General features: G+C 48.6%; 1 protein-coding gene across 2 annotated transcripts in view; it reads right to left on the bottom strand.

Moving 5' to 3' along the window:
- The window catches only part of VPS41 (VPS41 subunit of HOPS complex), a 150596-nt gene that overhangs the window by 51928 nt on the left and 72317 nt on the right, over positions 1 to 26351 (bottom strand). For both annotated transcript variants that reach the window (XM_029070448.1, XM_039912825.1), the window contains exons 7-9: positions 13639 to 13758; positions 10965 to 11111; positions 7865 to 7931 (exon numbers count right to left, since the gene is read on the bottom strand). In XM_029070448.1, coding sequence (XP_028926281.1) covers positions 7865 to 7931; positions 10965 to 11111; positions 13639 to 13758 — 334 coding nt within the window. The remainder of the gene's footprint in view (positions 1 to 7864; positions 7932 to 10964; positions 11112 to 13638; positions 13759 to 26351) is intronic.

The following is a 26351-nucleotide window of genomic DNA, read 5'->3' as shown; positions in this document are numbered from 1 at the left end:
ATACAGTACGCGCGCTGATACACAACGGGAGAAGCAGCATGGCCTGGAAATTGAAGCATGGGCCCAGGAGTCAGAAGGACCTGGGTTCTAATCCTGGCTCTGCCGCTTGTCTGCTGGGTGACATTGGGCATTTTTTTGGTGGTACTGTGTGCCGGGCACTACTCTTGATCCTGGGGTAGATATAAGATCACCCATTTGGATACAGTCCCTGTCCCACGTGGGACTCACAATCTTAATCCCCATTTTACCGCTGAGGTCACTGAGGCCCAGAGAAGTGAAGTGGCTTGCTCTAGGTCACGCAGCAGACAAGTGGAGGAGCTGGGATTAGAACCCAGGTCCTTCTGATGACTCCCAAGCTATGCTGCTTCTTATTAATTGACCGTTAGGGCCTCTTGGAGCAAGGTATTATTTTCTCAGGTGGAGGATCTGTGATTCAGAAGATTCAGTGGCTTTTCCGAAGACTTCCAGCTGGTCAACAGCTTTCCTCTGGCTTTTGCAAAATGGGGAAAGATCCCACGGCCCTTATTTAGTCACTCTTCTGCTCAACGATGACTTAAGCGGAGGGTATTCATTCATTCAATAGTATTTATCGAGCGCTTACTATGTGCAGAGCACTGTACGGAGCGCTTGGAATGAACAAGTCGGCAACAGATAGAGACGGTCCCTGCCGTCTGACGGGCTTACGGTCTAATCCGTTGCTGTTGAGGGCTTAGACAAAGTCTGCTCCGTGACTACCCAGCTGCGCCCAGTCTCCCTGCCAACCATCTCTCACACAAAGTGAAATACTTTAAATAATAATAAAAATGGCATTTGTTAAGCAGTTACCACGTGCCAAGCAATCTCCCTTAGCGTAGATACAAGCCAATCAGGTTCGACACAGTCCCTGTCCCACACGGGCCTCACAGTCTTAATCCCCATTTTATAGATGAGGGAACTGAGGCACAGAGAAGTGAAGTAAGTGCCCAAGGTCACACAGTAAACCAGGGTTAGAACCCAGGTCCTTCCGACTCCCAGGTCCGTGCTCTATCCACCAGGCCACGCTGTCAGAGGGGGCTTGACCGAGCCTGGAGGGTTTAGAACAAACCATCACCGCTACTGCAAAAACCAACTTAAAGCACCTCTCTTGCTGACAGTTGAACAAAACTTTCCTCTCAATCAATGGGGACCCCATCTTATTCACTGATCAGCACAAATGGTAAAGGCCCAGGAAAGTCATTTTCATAAACGGAGCGTACAAGAGTTCCTATCTCAGTGACACGTCGGTTCGTTCGTTCGTTCGATCGTGTTTAGTGAGCGCTTACTTTGTGCAGAGCACTGTACTAAGTCCTCGGAGAGTACAGTTCGGCCGCAAATAGAGACGATCCCTACCCAACAACAGGCTCACAGTCTCACTCGTGGAGACTGTTATTGGCGTTGGTTCTTTCTAACCAAATGACAACTTTACCACAAGCACACCCAGGTTTGGATAAACCGATACTCTGGACTAGTCATTCCGATGATGCCGCAAGGACTGGAATGGACATAAGAGCTTACCCAAAACACGAATTAATCAGTCAATCAGTGTTATTTATCGAGTGCTTACTGTGCTTACGCATAACAATATCACACAGCAACCAAATTGGCAGGGGTGGGATTAGAACCCGGGTCTCCGGACTCTCGGGAACCACGCTCTTTTAATTAGGCCACGCTGCGTCTCGTATTAGAGATGGGGAGGCTGAGGTGCAGAGGATTTAAGTGACTTGCCCAAGATTACACAGTAGGCCAGTGTCAGAGGTGGGGTTAGAATTCAGGTCTTCTGACATTCAGTCTTCTGCTCTTCCAACTGTTCAATATTTATACGGTCACATCACCAAATGGACCCACGACTGTGGAAAACAGAAGTCATTCGCCAAACCAAATCAGGAGTAGCATTCTGCTGCCTCAAGGAGGTGCGGTGAATAACATTAGAGAGAGAATTTCAGAATTTTTCAGGTCTCTGGAATGGCGCTGGACGGAGAGTAGGTGAGAGGAAAAACCGAAAGGAGTTTTGAGTTGCTAAGGCTAAGAGCGCTGATCAAAAACCCTTGAAAACCACCGTAGAGGTCTTCCGTCCGAGCTAAATCTGTAATTCAATTCTGATTTCCTTCTAATCAATATGGTACTTTGCTACGGTGGCTGACACAGCTGAAATGACACGATAAAACTCATCTAGAAACCTCTATTACCCAGGCAGTGCCATGTTCTAGTTTATCCAGGATATCAGGGAGGAACTGGGGAGACAATTAACTTTATTTTACCAGTCAGGATGAAGAAAAACTTCGTAAAATATGCTTCATAAGACCAAAATTGGGGCTGCTTACTCATGGAACACCGATCTATGACTAAAACTACCTTCTGTTCTGTGCCATCCAATCAACCAGGGGTATTTAATAATGTTGGTATTTGTGAAGCGCTTACTACGTGCAGAGCACCGTTCTAAGCGCTGGGGGAGATACAGGGTGATGAAGTTGTCCCATGTGAGGCTCAGCGTTGATCCCCATTTGACAGATGAGGTTCCTGAGGCACAGAGAAGTGAAGTGACCTGCCCGCAGTCACACAGCTGCCGAGTGGCAGAGCCGGGAGTCGAACCCATGACCTCCGACTCCGAAGCCCTGGGCTCTTTCCACTGAGCCACGCTGCTTCCCTATGAAGTGTTTACTAAGTGCTTACTGTGTGTCAAGCACCGTTTTAAGGCTGGATACAGTCCCTGCCCTGGGCTCACACTCTAACAGGAACTGAATCCCATTTGGCAACTGAGGAAACTGAGGCACTGAGAGGGTAAGCCACTGCCCAAAGCCACACAGTAAGCAAGGTGTCAAACCGGGATTAGAGCCACTAGGACACGCTGCTTCCCTGAATGAATGAGCTTAAAAATACCACAATTACTATTATCCTACTTAATTTTCCTCTGTTTCAGCTCTGGCCAGCACAATTAATAGCATAACCATTAAGCTTATATTAACGAGGATCCATTTCAACACCCTGAGAACCACTGGAGTGCCATCACTGAAAGAAAGACGGCATGTTACAGTGAGGATGGACCATTACAGTTGGGAACTGGACGCCTAGGTTCTATCTGTACCCCCGATCGGGACGAGCGACGTGATCCCAGACATTTTTAGACATGTAAAACCATGTTGCAGCCTGATGCTTATCGCTACAAGGTTTATTAGGAGGCTGAATGGGAGATATTTGGGAAACAAGTCAGTGCAAGAGCATTGTAATTACTGTAGGCTTAATTCTTCCGTATTTCGTTAAATTCAGCACCGTGGGATTACGCACAAAACGTACCGGACAGGGAACTCTGTCTACCGACCTGTCGAACTGTACTCTCCCAAACAATCAATGGGTGGTATTCATTGAGCACTTACTATATGCAGAGCACTGTAGTAAGCAGCTTGGAAAGTACAATACAGTAGAGTTGGCAGACACGTTCCCTGCCCACAATGAGCTTGCAGTCTAGAGGGGGAGAAACACATTAATACACATAAACAATTTTGAATGTAAATTTTAAAGACCTGTACATAATACGAGGATAGAGACATACGCACAAGCATTTGCTGCAGTGGTCCGCGCACAGCGAGCACTCCGTAAATACCACCGATTGATATAACTGCCACATTCTGGTCTATTTCCCCCTCTAGACCGTAAGCTCGTTGTGGGCCGGGAACGTGTCTATCAACTCCATTACACTGTAGTCTCTCAAGTGCTCAGTACAGTCCTCTGCACACTGTAAGTGCTCAGTAAATAGGATTGTTACATGTCTACAACACAGATAACATGTCTCTGAAGTAGGGGGGAATTTAAGCATGTTATTTTCATTAAGGATAGAAAGCTTAACCCAAGCATTCATAACAGCGTTTTCCACTCAGTAGGCGCTCAATAGATATCCTGGATCGATTAACCCACCCACTGTTGAGGAATTTCAATTCAGCCAGCTCAACTGGGGCTAGAATGGGATCCCGAAAACCGTTCCAATTCTGATCAGATAAAGAGACGGCGAGAGGAGAAACAACTTGATTCTCGAGAAGGTAAACTCATCTTAAGGCACTGTGCTTGTTTACCAGAAAAGCTTGCTACGGTGGGTTCTTTCTAAACTGGAGCTGCTCTTGGAATTCCTCATATCATGGGTAGATAATCGGCACCTTTCCTGTCTGTATTTTGCCCAGATATATTGACCTCTTCTTTCTGCCCCGGACTTGGCCAGTGTCACACGCCCTGTGTCCTCCGGACGAGATAGCCGTAACGCTCTCTTCCCAGGAAAACAGTCAACGCGTCAACTCCCGCAGGCTATCGCGGCCCACGCGCTTTAGGGCCGTGAGCCACGCCCCGCGGGCCGGAGCCCTGCTTCAGAATCTGCATTCATTATCTAACTCCTGCCGGCAGAGCTGGGCTTCGGAATCTGCATTCATTATCCGACTCCTATCGAGCGCGGTTCAAGGTTTCGGCTTTAGTCTCTGAAGTTTGGGTCCTAATTGCCCTGGACTTTGTCTCCTTCATTCACGCATTCATGCCGATTTCTTGAGTCCTATGTGCGGAGCACTGTCCTAAGAGCTTGGGAGAGTACAACGTAACAACAGACAGACACATTCCCTGCCCGCGACGAGCCCGTGGAAGAGACAGGCACCGATACAAATAAATAAATTACGGATATATACTTCAGTGCCGTGCCGCTGGGACGGGGGAAGAGCAAAGGGACCAAGTCAGGGCGATGCACAAAGGAGTGGGAGATGAGGAAAGGGGGGTTGAGTCTGGGAAGGCCTCTCGGAGGAGACGGGCCTTCGACCTGGCTTCGAAAGGGGGAAGAGTCACTGTCTGTCGGATTTGAGGACGGAGGATGTTCCAGGTCGAAGGCAGGAGGGGGGCGAGCGGTTGGCCGCGAGATCGGTGACATCGAGGCACAGAGAGAAGGTTAGTACTAGAGGAGCCAAGTGTGCAGGCTGGGTTGGAGAAGGAGAGGAGCGAGGTGAGGTAGGAGCGGGCAAGGTGGTCGAGGGCTCAGTGCGGTGCGCTGCGCGCAGTAAACGAGTAAATAAATACCATTTAAGGTAGTGCTTTAAAGCCACTGGTGAGGAGTTTCTGTCCGATGCGGAGGTGGAGCAGCCGAGAAGCTAGGATGCTTTTATTTAGTGCTTGCTGTATGAGAAGCGCTGTTTTAAGCACTAAGGAAGATACCGGTTAGTCAGCTTGGACATAGTCTCTGTCCCACATGGGGCTCACAGGGAGTTAACCCCGGCTTCACTGATGAGGTAACTGAGGCAGAAAGAAGTTGAAGACTTGCTCGAGGTCACACAGCAGACACGGGGCAGAATCGGGGTCCTCCAACTCCTAGGCCCGTGCTCTACCCACTAGGCCATGCTGCTTCTCCCCCCGCTCCTGCTAAGAGCTCGTGAATGCCAGACTGCAGACGTGAGAGGTCAGAGCTTCCTTAGGGGACTATATTTCAATCTCAAGGCCCCTCTGCCCTTAGAAGTCCTACAAGAACCCTGGAAGCCAGAAGGTGGCAAAGAGAAGCAGTGTGTCCCATGGGAGAGCGCCCGGGCCTGTGAGTCAGAAGACCTGCTGTGACTTAGTGGAAAGAGCCCGGGCTTGGAAGGCAGACGTCTTGGGTTCCAATCCCGGCTCCGCCGCTTCTCAGCCGTGCGACTTTGGGGAAGTCACTTAACCTCTGGGTGCCTCAGTTACCTCATCTATAAAATGGGGATTAAGTCTGTGAGCCCCAAGCGGGACAACCTGATTACCCTGTATCTACCCCGGCGCTTAGAACAGTGCTTGGAACATGGTAAGCACTTAACAAACCATCGTCATTACTATCGTTATTAAACCCAGCTCTGTGAGTTGCCTACCGTGTGACCTACGGCAAGTCACTTGGCCTAATGGCTAGAGCCCGGGCTTGGGAGTCGGAAGGACCTGGGTTCTAATCCCAGCTCTACCATTTCCCTGTTGGGTGACCTCAGGGAAGTCACCTCACTTCTCTGGGCCTCTGTCACCTCATCTGTAAAATGGGGATTAAGACCGTATCCAACCCGATTAGCTTGTAATCTACCTCAGCGTTCAGTTCAATGCCTGACACAGTAAGCGCTTCACTGCCCCTTGTCAGCTGTGTGACTGTGGGCAAGTCACTTCACTCCTCTGTGCCTCAGTTCCCTCATCTATAAAATGGGGATGAAGACCGTGAGCCTCACGTGGGCCAACCTCATTCCCCCGTATCTACCCCGGCGCTTAGAACAGTGCTCTGCACGTAGTAAGCGCTTAACAAATACCAACGTTATTATTACTGTATATGAAAGACCACTTGGGGAGTGAGCCCCCTGTCTCCGTGGCTCCGCGGTATCGAGGAACTCTGGTCTCCAGATATTCCCATCTCTAGTTTGAAGAGATGGATGGACTGGAATAAGGGGTTGAGGAATATCTGCAGTATCCAAACCCGACCCTCTCTCCCCTTCCGGTCTCAGGCCGACAACTTGGCACAAAAGGCTCCGCGACGACCTCAGACAGGCACCGGACCTGAATGAGCAGCTGGAATCGGCGCTGGCTGGACACAATTTAAGTGTCTATCAGTTTATGTTATAGGCACGTGTCTGGGGATAATAGAATAGGCTATGGCTTTAATAACCCCAGTGAAGAACCGTGGATGTAAACCATGTTTGGGGGAGATAGGCACATTTATACTTTAAATTTTACACGAAGCAGAATTAATAAGCAGGAAACCCAAAGTGAAACCTGAAGAAAACTGAGCAGAAAACTACGTGCTTATTTCCAGGATTTCTCTTAAAAGATAGCAGAAGTTGCCCTAGCCTCCACTGAGACTAGAGCAAACGAGGAAATCCGCTTCACTCCAGAATAGCCTCAGTGCCGTTAACTGCTATCCGGAAATCAAGCCAACTTCTAACGGTTACAGGAAAAAACCAACACTGAGCCGTCAACATAAATGTAGAGATATTAGCCTTCTTTTATAATGGTATTTGTTAAGCCCTCAATAGGTGTCAAGCACTGTTCTAAGCGCTGGGGTAAACACAAGTTAACCTCCACACGATCCCTTCCCCTCATGAATTCTTAGCCTTCAGGCCCAGAGTAAGGTCATCTTAAGCTCCTGCAACCCTACTCGGGTAATGCTTCTTTTCCTTTGTGATTTAGAGAGACCATCCGAAGTTTATTACTTTCTGAAGGTAGGTATGACTTTCCATGTAATTTTCCCGATAATTAATTTTTATTCTATTATTTCTTCGGAGACTGAAACTTGCATTCGAAACTGGAAGCGAAGTGTGGGTCATTAATTTTGGCCGTGGGAGTCACTGGCATGAGGCGCATATTATACCCCAGCCCCGGGGCGGCTGGCCCGAGACAAAGTATTAAAAAGGTTGATCTGGATTAACAGAGAAGCAGCGCGGTTTAGTGGTTAGACCATAGGCCTGGGAGTCAGAAGGATCTGGATTCTAATCTCAGCTCTTCCTCTTGACTGCTGTGTGACCTTGAGCAAGTTCTGTATTGTTGTCTAGCTCCCTCTTCCTTTTTTTTGATCCCACTGTTGAGCGAGGGATTGTCTCTATCTGTTGCCGAAATGTACTTTCCAAGCGCTTTGCAGAGTCCTCTGCACCTAGTGAGCACTCAATAAATACGACTGAATGAATGAATGAACTCCTCTGCGCCTCAGTTTCCTCACCTGTACAATGGGATTAAGACCGTGAGCTCTGCATGCAGTAATCACTTGATCAACACCATTGACGATGAGGATATTGGAGGAATGCAAGACGGTGGATGGAGGTATACTGCAAGAATACAAGGCACTGGATTCCCACTCAAGGAAAACATTTCAACGGCAAAAATACGATTAGCGGAGCCATACCGATTTCAACGTAGCGACTAGGCAAGTCTCTCATTTCACCGGCGTGTCGTTCCTTCACTGAACAGATCTGGAAAACAAATTCACAGGTGATTTTCAGCCTTATCATTTCCCTCTAGAAATCCTCCTATTTGGGTAGCTTTAAACTGTTAAACATGTCTTTACTACACTGAACGGATCTAGAAAACAAATTCACAGATGATTTTAACCTTACTTTTTTCCCTCTAGAAATCCTTCTACGTTACCCTAGGACGCATTAAACTGTTAAAGTTAAATATTAAAGTGCTGAACACTAATGGGAGTGAACACTGATTGGTTTAACATGTGCACAACTCATAAGATAAGTGGCCTTATTAAATAAGGATGGAAATCAAGATGCATAGTCCATTAACAAAATGCATTATTTAAAATCCCCTGGGTCTCTTTTTACAAAGTTATGAAAACTAGCCAAGCATAAATTAGAAATCACCGGAGTTCATAATTAATGACTTCGTCTCAGTGAAGGTACTACAGTTCATGGAATTTCGCAACGCTCCAGGTCAACTCCTCTAACTCTGCAGAAGTCTGAGAAAAGGTTTTCAACTGAAGACAGCAACGGAATTTCTTACAGGATCTTGTTTTGTTTTTTAAGGGTATTTAAACGCTCACTATGTGCCAGGCACAGTACGGGGCACTAGGGTTGGCGCGAGCTAAGTGGGTGCTCAAAATCAGTCAATCGATAGGGTTTGTCAAGTACGCGCTGTTTGCAGGGGGCACTGTGTGTTTGGGAGAGTATGACAGGACTGCATAAGCCTGATCCCTGCCCTCGAAGAGCTGTTCTTAGCATTCGAGAAAGTACAATATATCAGAGTTGACAGACACGTTCCCTGTCTCCAACGAGCTTACGGTCTAGCGGGGAAGGGAGAGAGCTTTTCGGGTAACTTGAAGCCAGGGAAAAGCAGTTTCCGCCTGACACAGAGAGGAACAGGCAACCTGGGGAGGTTTTTTCAGGTGCGGGGAGACGGACGCAGAATAACGTTTTAGGAAAACGACCCAGGTAGCAGAGTGGAGTATGGGCAAGAGACGGGAGACACTAGAAGCTGGGAGTTCAGTGAGGAGGCTGATCACTGAATTTGGTATAACAAGCGCGTAGACCAGTGTGGGGGTTCTTCGGGTGGGGAAAGACAGGGTGAACTCTGGAAATATGGAGAAAAAAATCAACAGATTTTGGTGACAGACTGAATATGGGGGTTGAAAGAGAGGAAAGAGTCAGGACAATGCCATAGTTATTGACTTGGGACTTGGGGAGGATGGTGATATTGTCCACGGTGATGGGAAATTTAGGTGAAAGAGAGGATTTTTGAGGGGAGAGGCGTTCGGTTTTGGACGTGATGAATTTGAGGTGCTGGCAGGATACCCATGTAGAGATAAGCCCTGGAGGCAGGGAGAAACGTGAGACTGCAGAGAAGGAAAGCGGTCAAGGCTAGAGAAGTAGATTTCTCGCTTGTGGACATTTATGTATTACGTATTCAATCATTCCCACGTATTACATGTAAGGGTGAGGGTAGACGTCAAGGAGGAAAACCATTAAACACATCTTCTAAACCTTACGTTGCCGATTTCAAAAAGAGAATCACGGGTTGGATCGGCCGCTGTTTATGTTACTACATATCTTTTGAATGACACTTCCTAAATATGAACATTGCTTATTTTATTAGACTAAAATACATTCTATGCTCAAGAGTGTCGCAGAATCACAGAATAAAAAGGCCAGGTTCACCCGTTCGAATCTTTTTCTTTTTATGACATTTGTTAACGTGATGTAAGACTGTACTAAGCGCTGGGGCAAATATAAGGTTGGAAAGGGTCCATGTTCCACATGGGGCTCACAGTCTTAATTTCCATTTTATGGATGAAGTAACTGAGGCACAGAGAAGTTAAGTGACTTCGGGAACCGGAACCCAGATCCTTCCGATTCCTAGGTCCGTGCCCTATCCACCAGACGACACGGCTTCTCTGTCCTAAATGAAGCTATATTTAAATCCAAGGATAGAACTATACAGATCTTTTTTTCTGAAACCTTAAAGTAAGACGGAGGTCACAAGGTCTGGTGGAAAGAACACGGGTCCAGGATTTATTCCCGCACTTGAGGACGAAATAGACATTTTCCCATTCTCTCTTCCTCCTATCTGTAATTCCCTTTGTTTCTGTCTGGTCAACTACAGTAATAATAACTGCGGATGGATCACGTCTTCTAACTCTAGCGTACGCTACCTAGTGCTCTGCTTTGCACACAGTAGATAATCAATACATATCAATGAATTGATTCATTGGGTTCTAATTCCAGCTGTATAACTGGTCTGGTGGATGATGCTGGGAGAGAAAAATCATTTTATCTGTGCCTCAATTTTCACGTCTACAAAAAGGGGGAAATATATCCGTGTCTCCCCATCTCCCATGGATGCCTTGAGGACAAAAATGAGGTAACCAATTTGACAGAGCTCTGGAAAAGTCAATGCACAATATACACTCAGGGCGCCGGGAAATAGATCTTGGAGTATTTAGGGGACACCATAAGCACCCTTTCCCTCTCCCTCTCTCTCACACGCACACAGACACACCGGCAGAGAGAGAGAGGGATAGTCCCACAGAACTGGGCTACTCTGAGTGTCATTTTCTACGGCAAATACTGATGGAGTGATAGTGTTGAAAATAACTCCTCACCCAATATTAAATACAGAGTGCTGGAAAAAAATGTATTATTATTGTAACTCTTGTTTTTTTTTTTCCCCCCCCCCAAGTAGAGACGGGTACAAAATCTGCCACGGTAAAAATATGGAATTTTCAAATGCCTGCTGGAGCTTTCGAAACCGTCGGCTACGGGCAGTTGCATACATCCCTTTCCCTTTGCGCCATCAGTAAGCAGATCGCCTACTTTGGTGAACAGGGCAAAGAGTTGCCCCACAGCGAGGAAAGGAGAGGACAAGAGGAATCTTCAGCCGTTAAACGTGGACTGTGTGGTCAGGGTCCGGTAATGGCATCTGGGTGGCCGTATGGATCGTCTCCTGGGTGTCCCCACACCCTCTCCATCTGCCTCCAGTTCCTTCCCGGCCCCACCCATTACCTTCACGGACGCTCCCCAGCCAATAATCAGCGTCACGTTATCCTTCCAGCAGAGGCTGCAGGGATACATATCGGGTCGAAGGCTTAGGTCATCTCGGGGCACGTTGGTGATTCTTTGCTTTGAGATGATGTCGAGGATCTTGACGCCCTGGAAAAGGAAATGGCATTAAGTGGCCTTCGTCTGAAGAGGGGAAGACAAAGGAAATCGATGAACACCAGCACCACCAACTGCCACCAATCCGACCTTCCAAGACACTGAAAGTGCTTCCCGGAGACCCGGAGAGACACGTAAAGCGGAGGGAAGCTTTCGGATTCCTGGGCGTGAGCGTGCGTACGCACGCTCAGCTTCCGCCGACACGTTTATCTGGAGAAGCTTTGCGGCCTAGTGAGAAGCAGCAATGCCTAGTGGATAGAGCACGAGCCTGGGAGTCGGAAGGACATGAGTTCTAATCCCAGCTCTGCCACTTGTCCGCTCTGTGACCTTGGCAAGTCACTTAATTTCTCCGGGCCTCAGTTTCCTCAAATGGAGGTTAATGATATTAATGATGATAGTATTTCAGTGCTTATTATGTTTGAGGCACTGTACTAAGCACTGGGATAGATATAAGGTGACTGGGTTAGACACAGTCCCTGTCCCACGTGGGGCTTACAGCCTTAATCCCCAGTTTACAGGTGAGGGAACCGAGGCACAAAGAAGTCACGTCACTTCCCCAAAGTCACACAGTAGACAAGTGGAAGAGCTGGGATTAAGAGTGGGCGCCCAGTGTGGGACAGGAACTGTGTCCGATCCGATCTGCTCGTACCTACCCCGGCACTTAGGAGCCTGGCACGTAGTAGAGGGCTTCACAGAGGCCACACTTAATATTTAGATGACACACAGCCCAATCCTTCTATTTTACAGAAATAGCACTTTTCTTCGGTAGGAGTAAGGCAGAGGACCAGAGGGGTCCTAGACCCGTCAATAAGCCACGAGCAAAGGGGTCAGCGGCAACACTAATTCTAACCCGGCAAGGTCCCTAGCCGGGTAAGTTATTTCCTCCCTCTCTTCTTGGCAAAAATCAGACTGACACGCTAACACTTTAAAAAAAAAAACCGGTTCTTCTATCGCAGAGCCAAATCCAGGGAAGATTACAGGTGACATTTCACAGCTCCCCAAAGAACACAGTCAGGCTGACTAGCCAGTGCCCATCCGGCGGGCCACAGAGTGGCTTCAGTAAAACTCCGGCAATGAAGTCAGGCTCTGAGAGGGATCCTCGACTTGGGGAAATTTCCACCACCCAAAATCCGAACAAATTCGAGCGAGTAAATCGGGTCTTTCAAAGGGCCAGCTCAGGAAATGAATCTAAATTTATAGCTTTTTGACCGAGTTCATATTAAGTGATTGCGTAAAGTATAAAAGAATTTATTAGCCTATACCAGTGTTTTCCGGCGCAGCCAGCCTTCCCCTTAAAGATGCTCTGCAACGAAACCATCCCTTGACGTGACCTGGGCATGTCGGGAGGGACTGTTCTGGGGGCTATCTAGGGGAGCAGAGCGGCCTGCGAACGAGCACAGAACGAGAATGAACGAGGGGCCCTGGATTCTGATCCCGGCTCCATCCCTGCCTGCTGTGTGACTCTGGGGACATCAATGAACTTCTCTGCGCTTCAGTTACCTCAGCTGTCAAATGAGGATTAAATCCTCCTCCCTCCAACTTAAATCGTGAGCTCCAGGTGGGACAGGGACTACGTCCAACCTGATTATCTTAATTCTGGATAGCCCTGGCTACCCCAGCGCTCAGTACAGTACCTGACCAACTGGAAGGGCTTAATGAGCACCATTAAAAAAAAAGCAGGCCTGTAATCAGTAACTGGGTTTTACACTACTCCAGCTAATCGCCGTGCCTCAGTTTCCTTTCCTGCAAAGTGGAATAACCACCCTAATAAGGAAGTCAGGGGAATATAGGGAATTACTTCAAGGCAGTAAACCAATATAAATGCTCATCATACACACGCCCGTAGAGCTACACACATATATTTATATCTATATGTATATAGATGCGTGTGGATACACACACACTCTTCTAAGACTCCCAGAAGAAGGAAAATTCATTCATTCATTCAATAGTATTTATTGAGCGCTCACTATGTGCAGAGCACTGTACTACGCGCTTGGAATGTACATATCGGCAACAGATAGAGACAGTCCCTGCCCTCTGACGGGCTCACGGTCTAATCGGGGGAGACGGACAGACGAGAACGATGGCGATAAACGGAGTCGAGGGGAAGAACACCTCATAAAAACCAACGGTAAATAAATAGAATCGGGGCGACGCAGTACATCTCATTAAACAAAATAAACAGGGTGGTGAAGAAAGAGCGATGCAGGAAACCGTGGCGACTGCCTTATGTTGGCCGCCGATCTTGATAATTACAGCTTTAAAACTTACACGACACTTTTCTTGAAGAGTTGAGGATAAAAGGAAAAGCATTCACGTCTTTGACGGCTTTCCCTTTTCAATTTTTTTCCTCCAGCATCGATCAGATCTCCATGCCCGCACCCCTTAACTTTCCTGGCATTGTTGCATCTTTCCGTGTTACGACGCACTGAGATGGGCTAGCAGTATCTCCCCAACCACCTGCTAAGGTATCTCAAAGAGTGCCACGTTACCCTCCCCAGAAGGGGCAGACACTCACCGTGTTGTTGGCCCAAGCGATTAAATTTCCTTGCCATTTCACACTCCGTATGTTTCCTTCTCCTTCGTGCAAAACGAATGACTTCCATCTTCTCATCCAATTCTGCTCAAAGAGCAACAGCTGGGAAGAGAAAGCACCGAGACAGAGGTCTGTGAGGCCGGGCCGGAACCGGCTACGCCGGAGCCGGCCTCCGCGGTCTGTGACTGTGTAGGGAACTGTCGGCGGCGGGGCTCGGTGGAAAGAGCCCGGGCTTGGGAGTCAGAGGTGGTGGGTTCTAATCCCGGCTCCGCCGCCTGCCAGCCGGGTGACTTTGGGCAAGTCACTTCACTTCTCTGGGCCTCAGTTACCTCGTCCGTAAACCGGGGATTAAAACCGGGAGCCCCCACGTGCGGCAACCTGATCACCATGTATCCCCCAGCGCTCAGAACAGTGCTTTGCACACAGTAAGCGCCTAACGAAGACCACCATTTTTTAACCCAAATAAAGGAGCGAGACAAGGGGAAGTGTTCTCCCTCTTTAATTAAGCGCTGGCTTGGGTGCCTATTTTAGCCAATGACTCTTTTAGCTTTTCAGGCATCATTCTGCTACTGTTCTTGCCTGCCCGTCTCCCCCGATTAGACCGTAAGCCCGTCAGAGGGCAGGGACCGTCTCTATCTGTTACCGATTTACACATTCCAAGCGCTCAGTACAGTGCTCTGCACATAGGAAGGGCTCAATAAAGACTACTGAATGAATGAATACATGGAGGACCTTTGGGGGGATTATACCGAAACACGAAGTAAAGATTTTGGAGAGATCATCAGCACGGAGTACTTCCTGTGCAGTATTATGATAATAATGTTGGCATTTGTTAAGCGCTCACTATGTGCGGAGCGCTGTTCTAAGCGCCGGGGGAGATACAGGGTGATCGGGTCGTCCCCACGTGAGGCTCGCGGTTAATCCCCATTCTACAGATGAGGTAACTGAGGCACAGAGGATGTTGGTATTTGTTAAGCGCTTACTACGTGCAGGGCACTGCTCCAAGCGCTGGGGTAGATACAAGGCGATCGGGTCGTCCCACGTGAGGCTCGCGGTTAATCCCCATTTTACAGATGAGGGAACCGAGGCACAGAGAAGCGAAGTGACTCGCCCACGGTCACACGGCTGACGAGTGGCAGAGCCGGGAGTCGGACCCGTGACCCCTGACCCCCCAAGCCCGGGCTCTTCCCCGGTGAAGCGACCTGCCCGAAGCCGACACGTGGCGGAGGCGGCATTCGAACTCAGGACCTCTGAGCGTGCTGGGAAAAGACCGTCCCGATTTATAGGCGTAAAAAGAAGCATCAGATAAACTACCCCCACCCCACGAGCCTGTACAAAAACTCATTCCAGACGTCCAAACGGAGAGGAAGGGTGATCCAAGTAATCTTCACTGGCCCTCAATCTGCCAATCCAGGCCTCAAATAACTGATTATTCCAGATTATTCCACTTTAGCCGATGACGCTGGACGTCAATGAAGCCACAAGATGGTGCCAAAGCACAGACATTCCTAGAGAACATCCCTGCGCCGTTATCCAAGAGCGATTGTTAGCGCTCGGAGTTACGTGTCCGCTTTGCCGGGCGGCCGTTCTATTTGAGAATTTAAGTAAAAACAAAAATATCACTTTTAGTTTTGAAAATGAGATCTCTGTAACGGATACACTGCCTTGCGGGAGAAAGACCCACCAAGACGACGTCACCCACTTACAGAATCGGATTGGAAATCAAACCGTTGAAAATGTGCTCATTCATTCACTCAGTAGGACTTATCGAGCGCTCACTATGCGCACGGCACTGTACCGAGCGCGCGGAATGAACTGAGTCGGCAACAGATAGAGACGGTCCCCGCCGCCGGACGGGCTTACGGTCTAATCGGGGGAGACGGGCAGACGAGCAAGATGGCGACGAATAGAGTCGAGGGGAAGAACATCTCCTAAAAACAACGGCAACTTAATAGAATGGGGAGTAAGTCAGAGCAATGCAGAAAGGAGTGGGAGAAGGGGGGGGGGGGGCTTAGTCAGGGAAGGCCTCTTGGAGGAGGGGACCTCCAAAAAAGGGACATAATCGCGGGAGGGGAGAGCATCCCCAATCGGCCCTCGGGATTCGGCCTGATCTGGGACTGTGCGACCGGTCGCAGGTAGTAACCACAGAAAGAATGGTCATTTCTAAATATCAGAGAGACGGAAGCCTCACGGAAACCGAAAACAGGCGAACTCTGTACGCCTTTTCCAACAGTAGAACGACGGTGCCGGACAGCGCGATGGCGTGCTAGGGAAAATAAAAAAAAAGAATCACTACTCTAGTTCTTGCATTAGCTTTTTCGGATAAAGACAACAGTAAGATCAGCCACGCAAAGTTAGGAATCGTTCCATGTTAACGATGGCCTGAAATTTCCCTCGGTTTACAAACGGGGAAGGAGCACGGCCTACTGGAGAGAGCCTGGGCGTCAGAAGGCCCTGCGTTCTAATCCTGGCTCTGCCACTCGTCTGCCGTGTGACCTTGGGCAAATCACTTCACTGGGCCTCAGTTCCCTCATCTGTAAAACGGGGATTAAGACCGTAAGCCCCATGTGGGACAGGGACTGTGTCCAACCCGATTCGCTTGGATCCGCTCCAGCGCTTAATACTACTGACACCGACAGTATTTCTTCAGCGCTCACTATATTCCACTCACTATACTGAGCGCTGGGGTAGGTACAAGCTAATCGTCTTGGACCCGGGCCAGGCCCCACAAGGGCCTCACGGTCTCAATCCTCATTTTACGGATGAGGAAACCGAGGCACAGACGTCAAGTGATTTGCCCGAGGACACACAGCAAACACGTAGCTAGGCCGGGATTGGAACCCAGGTCCTCTGCCTCCCAGGCCTGTACTCCTTCCATCAGGCCATGCTGCTTCTTGTTTAGTACGGTGCCTGGCACACAATAAGCGCTTAACACATTTAATGATGATGATAATGATAACAGTGATAAAACATAACAGCTGCACACGACGGGACCTCGCCCCACCTCTCGTAAGCAGATCACCTACTCCGGAGAACGGAGCGAAGAATCTGACACGTAGCCTCGCTGCGGACTTGGTTCCAACAGCCAGAGTGTCACCATCTAACGGACAGAGGGCAACACGGCCGTTCCGTCGGCAGCCCACTAGAGCGGCGTGGCTCAGTGGAAAGAGCCCGGGCTTGGGACTCGGAGGTCATGGGTTCTAATCCGGGCTCTGCCACTTGTCAGCTGTGTGACTGGGGGGCCAGTCACTTCGCTGGGCCCCAGTTACCTCATCTGGAAAATGGGAATTCGAACCGGGAGCCCCAGGTGGGGCGACCCGATCACCTCGTATCTACCCGGCGCTCAGAACAGTGCTCGGCACACAGTGAGCGCTCGACAAATACCAAATTATTATTCGATGAATCGGGGGGATGAGGATGCCCCAGTAGGCGCCAACTGGGGTAGGTGGGCCACTTGCTGTTTTCCTTTTCTATCTGACCAATGGAATCTGACCCTTTAATCTCCTCTGCCCCTTCTCCTTCAACGACCCCAAATGCCTACATTGAGCCCGCAGACGCGATGGCTCCCCTCGGGGATTCTGTTTACGGAATTAAGTGGTAACTGTGTGCCAGACACTGCATTCAGCGCTGGGGTAGATACACGCTCGTCAGGTTGCGCCCAGTCCCTGCCCCACATGGGGCTCACAGTCTTAATCCCCAATAACTGAGACCCGGAGATATTTTGTGACTTGCCCAAGGTCGCACAGCAGACAGGTAAGTGGTGAGCGGTGGTTAGAATACAGTCCAAGGCCCCTCCCCAGTTCCTTTCTCCTTTAAATAGCCCAAGGGCTCAGGGAATCGTGCGCCCCTCAGAGGGCAGGGACCGTCTCTGTTACCCATCCGTCCATTCCAAGCGCTTAGTACAGTGCTCTGCACATAGTAAACGCTCAATAAATACTACTGAATGAATGAATTCTTACAGCTACCCTGAGGTCGGGAGCTATAGAAATTCTCCCTTCATTTCATTCATTCGACTGCTCGCCGTCTCCCTTCCTTCCATCACTCAGATGGGTCCTCGGGAGAACCGCTTTTACCCTTCACTACTTTTTGGCTACCCTCGTTCCTTCTCATCAAGCTGCTCTACATCTAATCTAGATTCAAGCTTCTTGCGCGCGCAACCTGTCTGCCGACTCCGTTCCGTTGCACTCTTCCGAACGCTCTCCCACGTGCTCAGTAAACACCAGTCGATCGATCGGCAGCATTCACCGAGTGCTTTCTATGTGCAGAGCAACGTATTAAGCACCTGATTGATTCAGAAGAGTCCCCAGGACGGTCTCAGCCACAAACAACAGTGCTCTGCACACAGTAAGCGCTCAATAAATACCGCTGATCGTCCTAAGTCTTAAAATACGGACGGCACGCCGTGAACCGGTTGTCAGATGCAAAGGGCGGGATACACGATGTCCAACGGAGGGAAATCAATGTGGCCTAGGGGAGAGATCCCGGGTTTGGGAGTCAGAAGGACCCGGGTTCTAATCCCAACTCTGCCACTTATCTGCCGTGTGACCTCGGGCAAGTCGCTTCGCTACTCTGGGCCTCAGTCACCTCATTTGTAAAATGGAGATCGACCGCGAGCCCCCCGTGGGACACGGACTGAACCCAAACTGACGAGTTGGCATCTACCCCACCTCTTAGGATAGCGCCTGGCAAATAGCAACGGGTCGAAACACACCATAAAAAGAAAAAAAAAAAAAAAGAAGAAAAAAGGAGAAATCTAGCTGGGTGCTCCTTTGCCTGTCGCAAAGGGGCACCATCCACAAGCTGGCTTGGTGGGCGCCTTCGTTGTTTATTTTCCTAAGGATGAACTGCCTAAAGGCAGAGAGTGAACTGGCTGACCTCGAGTCCTTCCAGACTTAGGGATGCCTCCGCTCTCTGGCAGGGAATGGTTGTCAACTACCGTAAATCATTTCTAACACCTTCCAGCCTTTCCCCTCCCTGTTCTCAAACCAGGGCCATCATCCCCTCTCCAGCCCCCCACCCTCCTCCTCGCGACGCGTATCTTGCTATAACGGAGGGGAGAGGAAAAAGAGAACCTTCTAACGACAGTCGGGTCAAAAAAAAAGTGATGCTTTTCAAAACAAGCACCTCATTTTCTGCTCCCTTTCCTCCTGCTCCACTCCCAGCCCCACAGCACTTACCTACTTATCTCTAATTTATTTACTTCAATCAGTGTCTGTCTACCCCTCTCGGCTGTAAGCTTGCTGTGGGCAGGGAACGTGTCTGTTGGTTGTTATACCGTCCTCTCCCAAGCGCTAAATACAGTGCTCTGCACACAGTAAGCCCTTAACAAGTAAGACTGACTTACACGTTTGTTAGTACGTTTACAGTCGAACCCCTAAGACCGGGCAAAAATAAAACGAGATGCCACGTAACGGAGGGGAATCGAAACACTTGCAGACAATAGAAATCTAGAACTGCACTCGACATGAAGAAAGTTAAAGTTACAGAGCGGGAGCTTTTGACAAATACTAGCCGAAGAAGTCTTGGGATTTCAGGAGCTTGTAATGTCTCAACTTTCTGTCTTTTCAGTTGTCTCTTCTTGTTTGGCTTTTTCCGAACGGGGTCTCACCTCTCCACCTCCATGCCCTCTCTCCTGTCTGACTCAAGATCACCGCACCCCCTTTTTTGGCTTGGGGTCCTTCCGTTTCCCCTCTAACCAACTGATTCTGAGTTCTCACGACCACTTATTCCTCAGGTACTCTGCTTTCCCCGGCAACTTGGCTGGCGTGCTCAGGCACTCTTAAGGCCCCTTCCGTCAGCTCCGCTTGCTTCTGTCTGGGCTCTGGCTTCAGAACGCACAGGGCCGGTTTTCTCCTCCTATCTTGGCCCGGCCAGGACCGCCGGGGTTGGCAAGCCAGGGCCGGGGGAAACGTATCATCCTTCGAAAAGCAGTACGGCCTAGTAGTTTAGAGCACAGGCCCGGGAGTCAAATGGCCCTGGGTTCTCAGCCCGGCTACGCCACGTGTTGGCTGTGTGACCTTGGGCAAGTCAGCTCACTTCTCCGTGCCTCAGTTACCTCATCTGTAAAATGGGGATTAAGACTGTGAGCCCCACGTGGGACAGGGCCTGTGTCCAACCCAATTTGTTTATATCCACCCCGGCACCTATTACAGTGCTTGGCACGTGGCACAAGTGCCTACTAGATACCATTATCATTTATTTGTGGCTGCCTGTACTTTCCGTTAGAGTGTAAGTCTCCTTGAACGTAAGGGCTGAGATTTTTGCTTTGACCGTGTCCTTCGTGCGTCTCCTGCCGTATTCTGCACACACTAGATGCTCAATAAATACCGGTGTTGATAAAGATCACAATGATGCGAAGACTCCCGGCCTTTCCAGCTGCTTTTAACTTACTTTAAATGCTTGTTTTTCCCTCCTCCGGTCTAGGGAATACTCACTGCCTGTTCGGTTGCGGTTCCGTGGAATTCCGAGATTTCTAGTATAGAGGCCTCTGAATAGTGAGGAATTTTAATCCAGGACTGCCTCTTACTCTCCTCCGCTCTTGGCTAGCGGGAGGGAAAAGAAAGGTGCCCTCTTGGCTGGTTGGCTGGGGCTAGCCCTAAGCTACCTGCTGGGAGAGAAGAAGCTGCCTGGGCAAGGGAGCGACAAACTCGCCGCACCAGCCCGAGAGTGGACCTGGGTTCCAATCCCAGCTCCGCCACTTGTCTGCTGGGTGACCTTGGGCAAATCGCTTCATTTCTCTGGGCCTCAGTTTCCTCATCTGATGGAGAGCCCCAGGTGAGACACGGACTGTGCCTAACCCGACTGGCTTTTATCTACCCCCAGAGCACAGAACGGTGCCTGACGCACAGTCAGCGCTTACAAATACCCCGAAAACAAAACAAAAGCAATGTGCTTTTGCCTCATTGCTCTGGGAGGGGAAATGCCTTCTTTCCTCACGAATGTTCTCCTCACTCCATGGCCACAGATCCTTCTGCCTGTACTTTACTGGTATTTAGTAAAATCCATTTCTCCCTTTTCTTGCTGGATAGCCACCTGGAGACCTTCTGAGCACGAACGTTCTACAAAGCATTTTAGGGTGGTAATCCATTGAGCACATTTCCCTTAAAAGCAGCTGGTTAATTTATTTGGTTCATCTTCCACATGGCTGTAATATTGAATTGTCATTATCACAATACTGAGAGCAATTTCAGCTCAATGGGAGCTAAGTACATAGAAGGGAAAAACTGTTTCCAAGAGGTCTATTTTTTTGTTGGAGAAAGTATTTTAGGGCTTTATTTCCCATAAATCCACATCCAGACAGTCAGCACTCTCAGTACTTATATTTCAATAGGAACAGCAAAATCACCTCCTCACATCCTCTGCAATATACTTTATTCTTCTATCTGTTTTTTTGTACGGCTAAATCTATCTAGTACTTGGTTACAATACAGTGGTGCTTAAGATGCATATCCCAGGATCTCCAACAGAGAGAGCAGGATTAGTATATAGCTATAATAAAGCAAACCCTTCTGATAGCATAACACCCGACATTAGACTCCATCCCATTCCTCACTAACAGGGGGGAAGGGAGTGGGGTTGGCTCTTTTTTTTAATCTCCTTCCAATCTTCTAAGTATCTGAATATGGATCACTTGAGTCCTTCAGCCTTCCTCGATGGCCTCCTCCTCGCTTGTCTAAACTCAGGCCCTCGACCTTTAGTAAAAGCAGTCCACGGAGAAGCATTAGATGGCGGCTCGGGCTAGAGAACCGAACCCGCCACGTAAAGGGAGAAGAGAGACTGAGGAAGCAGGTCCCGGGATGAAAAATCCCGGGAGGTTGGCCGAAGAGATGCCGGCTAGATGATGACAGAGGCTGGAATAAAGCACAGAGGTAAGACAAAGAACTTAAAAGCAAAATAAACAAATCCTGAAAGCAAAGCAGGAAAAAAACCCAACAAAACTGGATTTGAGAGTTGGGGAGAGGTGGGTAGTCAGGGAAAAAAAAAAGAAGGAGGAGTCATGATAAGAAAGGAATTCTAGAGCACGACAGTTTGGCTGAATGACAATCTGAATTTCAAAGGATAAAAACAGAAAATCAATCCATCGTATTTATTGAGGGCTTACTATACGCAGAGCACTACAGTAAGTGCTTGGGAGAATATTATACAACAGAATTGTTATGTTCCCTGCCCATAAAAAGTTTACGGTATAGAGGGGGAGAAAAAGGGAGAGAGAATTAGAGAAAAGGGAGACTATCCGTCCCCTGGCCTAGAATGCAGCAGTTATGAATCTTACCCCTTTGGAGATGCTGAGGTGACCAGGCAGAACCACCTGGCAGAGTAGCTAAGTGCCTTTATCTGGTTTACTATTCAGCATCCTCAGGACCCCGTTTGCTGCTCCAGAGCAAACACCGTTTTCTGCCCCATCAAAGCTACGCATTAAACAAACAGGGATGGAAGAAGATTTCACTAAATATTTTGCCACCAGCTGAGACTCCCCAAGATTTTGCAGGGAACCTAAGATCTGGTTTGAAAGGCAGGATTATTTGGGTTAGTATTTTCAGTGCTCTTGCTATGTTTTCTCTCCTATGTCCACCTCAAGCCCTTCAGTGGTTTTTCTATTATTCCTGGGCCTCTCTCTCTATTCTCCTTTGGCTTACTCTATGACTGGAACCGCATTATTTCGTTCCTGCCTATTTCACACCCTCGCGCTTTGTCAGACTCTCTCAGATTTCTCTCTTCAATCGATCGATCAATACTTACGGAGCGTTTACTCTGTGGAGAGCATTGTACTAAGGGTTTGGGGGAGAACACCATAACGACTGTGGAATTTGTTAAGCGTTCACCACGTGCCAGGCACGTATGAAATGCGGGGATGGAAACAAGCAAATTGGGCTGGAGACGGCCTCTATCCCACATGGGGATAAAGGTCTTATATTAAATGACTTGCCCTCTCACTGGGCAGACAAGTGGCCGAGACAGTTTTAAAACCCAGGTGCTTCTGACGCCCAGGCCTGTGCTCTATCCTCTGGGTCACGCTGATTCTCTTAGAGGTTTTTTGTTTGTTTCTATTTTAATGGTATATGTTAAGCACTGTGTGCTACGTCGGGTAGGTTGGGTAATTGTGTCGGACAGTCCATGTCCCACATGGGGCTCATAGCCTTAATCCCCACTTTTGCGGATGAGGTAACTGAGGCACAGAGAATTTAAGCGACTTGCTTAACACAAAGTCACACAGCCAACGGCGGAGCCAAAATCAGAATCCAGATCCTCTAACTCCCAGGCTGTGCTCTTTCCACTAGGCCGCACCGCTTCCTTCGTCTACGACAGACATCCTCCCTACCCTCAAGGAGCTTCCTTTCTCCGTTTCCTTGTCCATGCCTCTGTTCATTTCCCTCCCTGGGTTGGTGGGCTTTCTTTCTCCGTTAGCACCTGTTCCTCTCACTTTCCTTCCTGCCCCGCGCGCATGCTTCTCCCTGTTCCTTGTATTCATCTGTCAGTCAATCAACTGTATTTGAGCACTTGTTGTGTGCAGATGTACTACGCGTCACATTTGCATTTCTTGGTTGGATGGTGAAGGATGTGATCACCGAGGGGCGATAATCTGGATTAGGGAAGGCTGTTCTATTTTTCATCGCTCCTTTCTGAAAAGCAAATTCAGTGATACTGAATTCAAACAGAAATTTAACCACAGCAGGAGAGGCGGCGTGGCCCAGTGGGAGTCAGAAGGACCTCTGCCATTTGTCTGCTGTGTGACCTTGGGCAAGTCATTTCACTTCTCTGTTGCTCAGCTGTAAATTGGGGATTAAAACTGTAAACCCATGAGGGACGGGGACTAGGTCCAACCTAAACAGGTTTACATCTACCCCAGTGCTTAGTACAGTGCCTGACTCATAGTAAATGCTAAATAAATACCATTAAAACAACACAAAACATAACCAAAAAAACCCCACCAAAAAGAGGATCTGAGAAGGGGCTTGTGCCTCTTCTTTTCCAGAAGTTCAATGACAATGCAATTGGTGAATTTTATGAGGGGGTCAAGCACAGTTTTTCTAGGAGTAATTTAATGAAAGAAATGGTCTTTTCAAACAGTCCGCTCCAACAGTTGAAATTCATGCCTAATTTGCCTGTAAAATAGACAATTATATACCGCAGTCAGGAGCCTTTGGTCTCCCTCACCCTCAAACCCCCAAATTTCCATTTTTGTTTCTGAAGTGCATCCTGAGGGATTGGCTCCCACAAGCCCAAACGAGAATAGCATCCTTCTTTAGAGAAACAATGTGACATTTTGGATGGATGCTCCTTGCTGTATCCGTGCATATCTCTGGATCGCTCTTTCCTAGGATTAATTTTCCACGGCTTCCTGCTAAGGAAAACCGGACCCCGTCTGGACAAAAATGCATTTCAGAAAAAAAAAAAAAAAAAAAAAAATCCCTAACATTTAACCAATCAGAGCTGGAGTTAATGGGCCATGATAAATACTCATCCCCTGACTTAAACACACATAGTCTTCACCTTAAACGATGAGAGGGGGATCCCGAGACGTTGCATTAGAAAGGATGATGAATGACAGCGGCGGTATCAAAGGGAGGAAATACAAATCGATTACTCTTTCAAAATACAGTCGAAGCTGGGTTTAAAGAGCTTACTTAAGACAATGACTGGGCTATAGCATTACACTTCACTCCGTCTCAGTGAGTTCCCCACAGGACCCGGTGGATTTTCACGTCCTCCAGGAGAAACGGTAGCCAGACCATCTATGCGACTGCCTGGGATTAAACCGTGGGTGAATTACAACTGGAATCAGGAGAGAAAATGGGGCAGACAACTCTGTGAGCCCCAAGAGGGACAGAGCCCATATCTAACTCCCTACTCTAGATTCTTTCCCAGCTTTCCATACATAAAGGGCTGCTTAAATACTTTCTTTTTATGGTAGTTATTAAGTGCTTACTATGTTCCAGGCTCTGTACTGAGCACTGGTGTAGATACAAGCCAATCAGGTTGGACACAGCTCATGTCCCACATGGGGCTCACTGTCTTAATGCCCATTTTACAGATGAGGGAACTGAAGGCCAGAGAAGCGGAGTGACTTACCTAAGGTCACAGACCAGAGAAGTGGCAGAGCTGGGAACAGAACCCAGGTCCTTCTGACTCCCAGGCCCCTATCTATCCACTAGGCAACACTGTGCTATTACTACAAAAGAAGCAGGCAGGATATTCCCCGACTAAACCCCAGGTTTCTGGTCAGGTCATCCTATGAATCAATCGGATTTATTGAACACCTACTGTGTATAGAGGACTGTACTTAGTAATAATGTTGGTATCTGTTAAGCGCTTACTATGTGCCGAGCACTGTTCTAAGCGCTGGGGTAGGTACGGGGTCATCAGGTTGTCCCGCGTGGGGCTCACATTTTTTAATCCCCATTTTTTACAGATGAGGTAACTGAGGCACAGAGAAGTGAAGTGACTTGCTCACAGTCACACAGCTGACAAGTGGCAGAGCCGGGATTCAGACCCATCACCTCTGACTCCCAAGCCCGGGCTCTTTCCACTGAGCCACGCTGCTTCTCTGTGCTTGGTAGAGTACACTACAGTAGAGTTGCTAAATACAATCCCCGTCTTCGAGGAGCTTACGTTTTAGTGGGACTACAGTACAACAGAGGTACATTTCCTGTCCACAGAGGCCCATCAGCTACGCTTAATGCTCGTATCCATACTCAAAAAGTTATTTTATTGATTCCTGTCTTGCTTCCTTTTGTTTTTCCCTCATCTTATCAATGATTTCTCCGCTTGTTCCCACTGTACGTATACAATCCGAATCTCCCTAACTTCTAATTAATTTATTAGACTGTGGAGGGCAGAAGCCACGTGTGTTTTACTTGTGTCATATGCTCTGAATACCTGGTGGAGGACTCTGCCCATAGGAGGCACTCGGTAAACGATAATAGTAATTACGGTATTTGTTAAGTGTTCCCTATGTGCCAGGCACTGTACTAAGTGCTGGGGTGGATACGATCAGATCGGGATGGACACGGTCCCCGTCCCGCATGGGGCTCACAATATTAATCCCCATTTTACAGATGAGGTAACTGAGAAAACGGGGCAGACAACTCTGTGAGCCCCAACAGGGACAGGGCCCGTATCTAATTCCTTATTATATACTCTTTCCCAGCACTTTCCACCCGTAAAGTGCCGCTTAAATACTTGTTTACAATGGTAGTTGTTAAGCGCTTACTCTGTTCCAGGCTCTGTACTAAGTGCTGGTGTAGATACAAGCTAGTCAGGTTGGACACAGTCCATGGCCCACATGGGGCTCACCGTCTCAATCCCCATTTTACAGATAAACCGAGGCCCAGGGAAGCGGAGTGACTTACCCAGGGCCACCCAGCAAAGTGGAGGAGCCGACACTCGAACTCAAGACCCCGACTCCCAGGCCTCTGCTCTATCCTCTATGCCACGCTGCTTCTCAAACTGATACGACTGGCACAAAACACAGTCAGCTCTGAAACTCTGCCCATCATTCAGTGTAGAGATGGCACGGGGATGGAGGGAGGGATCGGGACACGGGAAATGAAGAGAGCGTAAGAGAGAAGAAGCGGGCGATGGAGAGAAGCTCACTGTGGTGCCGGGGTGGAAATGAGACAGATTACCTAGATTTCCTCACAGGAAATACAGGAACTTGGGCAAAGAAACACCCCTGGGCTAATGAACAAAAAACA

Source organism: Ornithorhynchus anatinus, chromosome 8 (assembly GCF_004115215.2).
Source record: "Ornithorhynchus anatinus isolate Pmale09 chromosome 8, mOrnAna1.pri.v4, whole genome shotgun sequence".
NCBI classification, from domain to species: Eukaryota; Metazoa; Chordata; class Mammalia; order Monotremata; family Ornithorhynchidae; genus Ornithorhynchus; species Ornithorhynchus anatinus.
The sequence above is the reverse complement of the archived record's forward strand: the minus strand, read 5'-3'. Positions and strand labels throughout refer to the sequence as shown.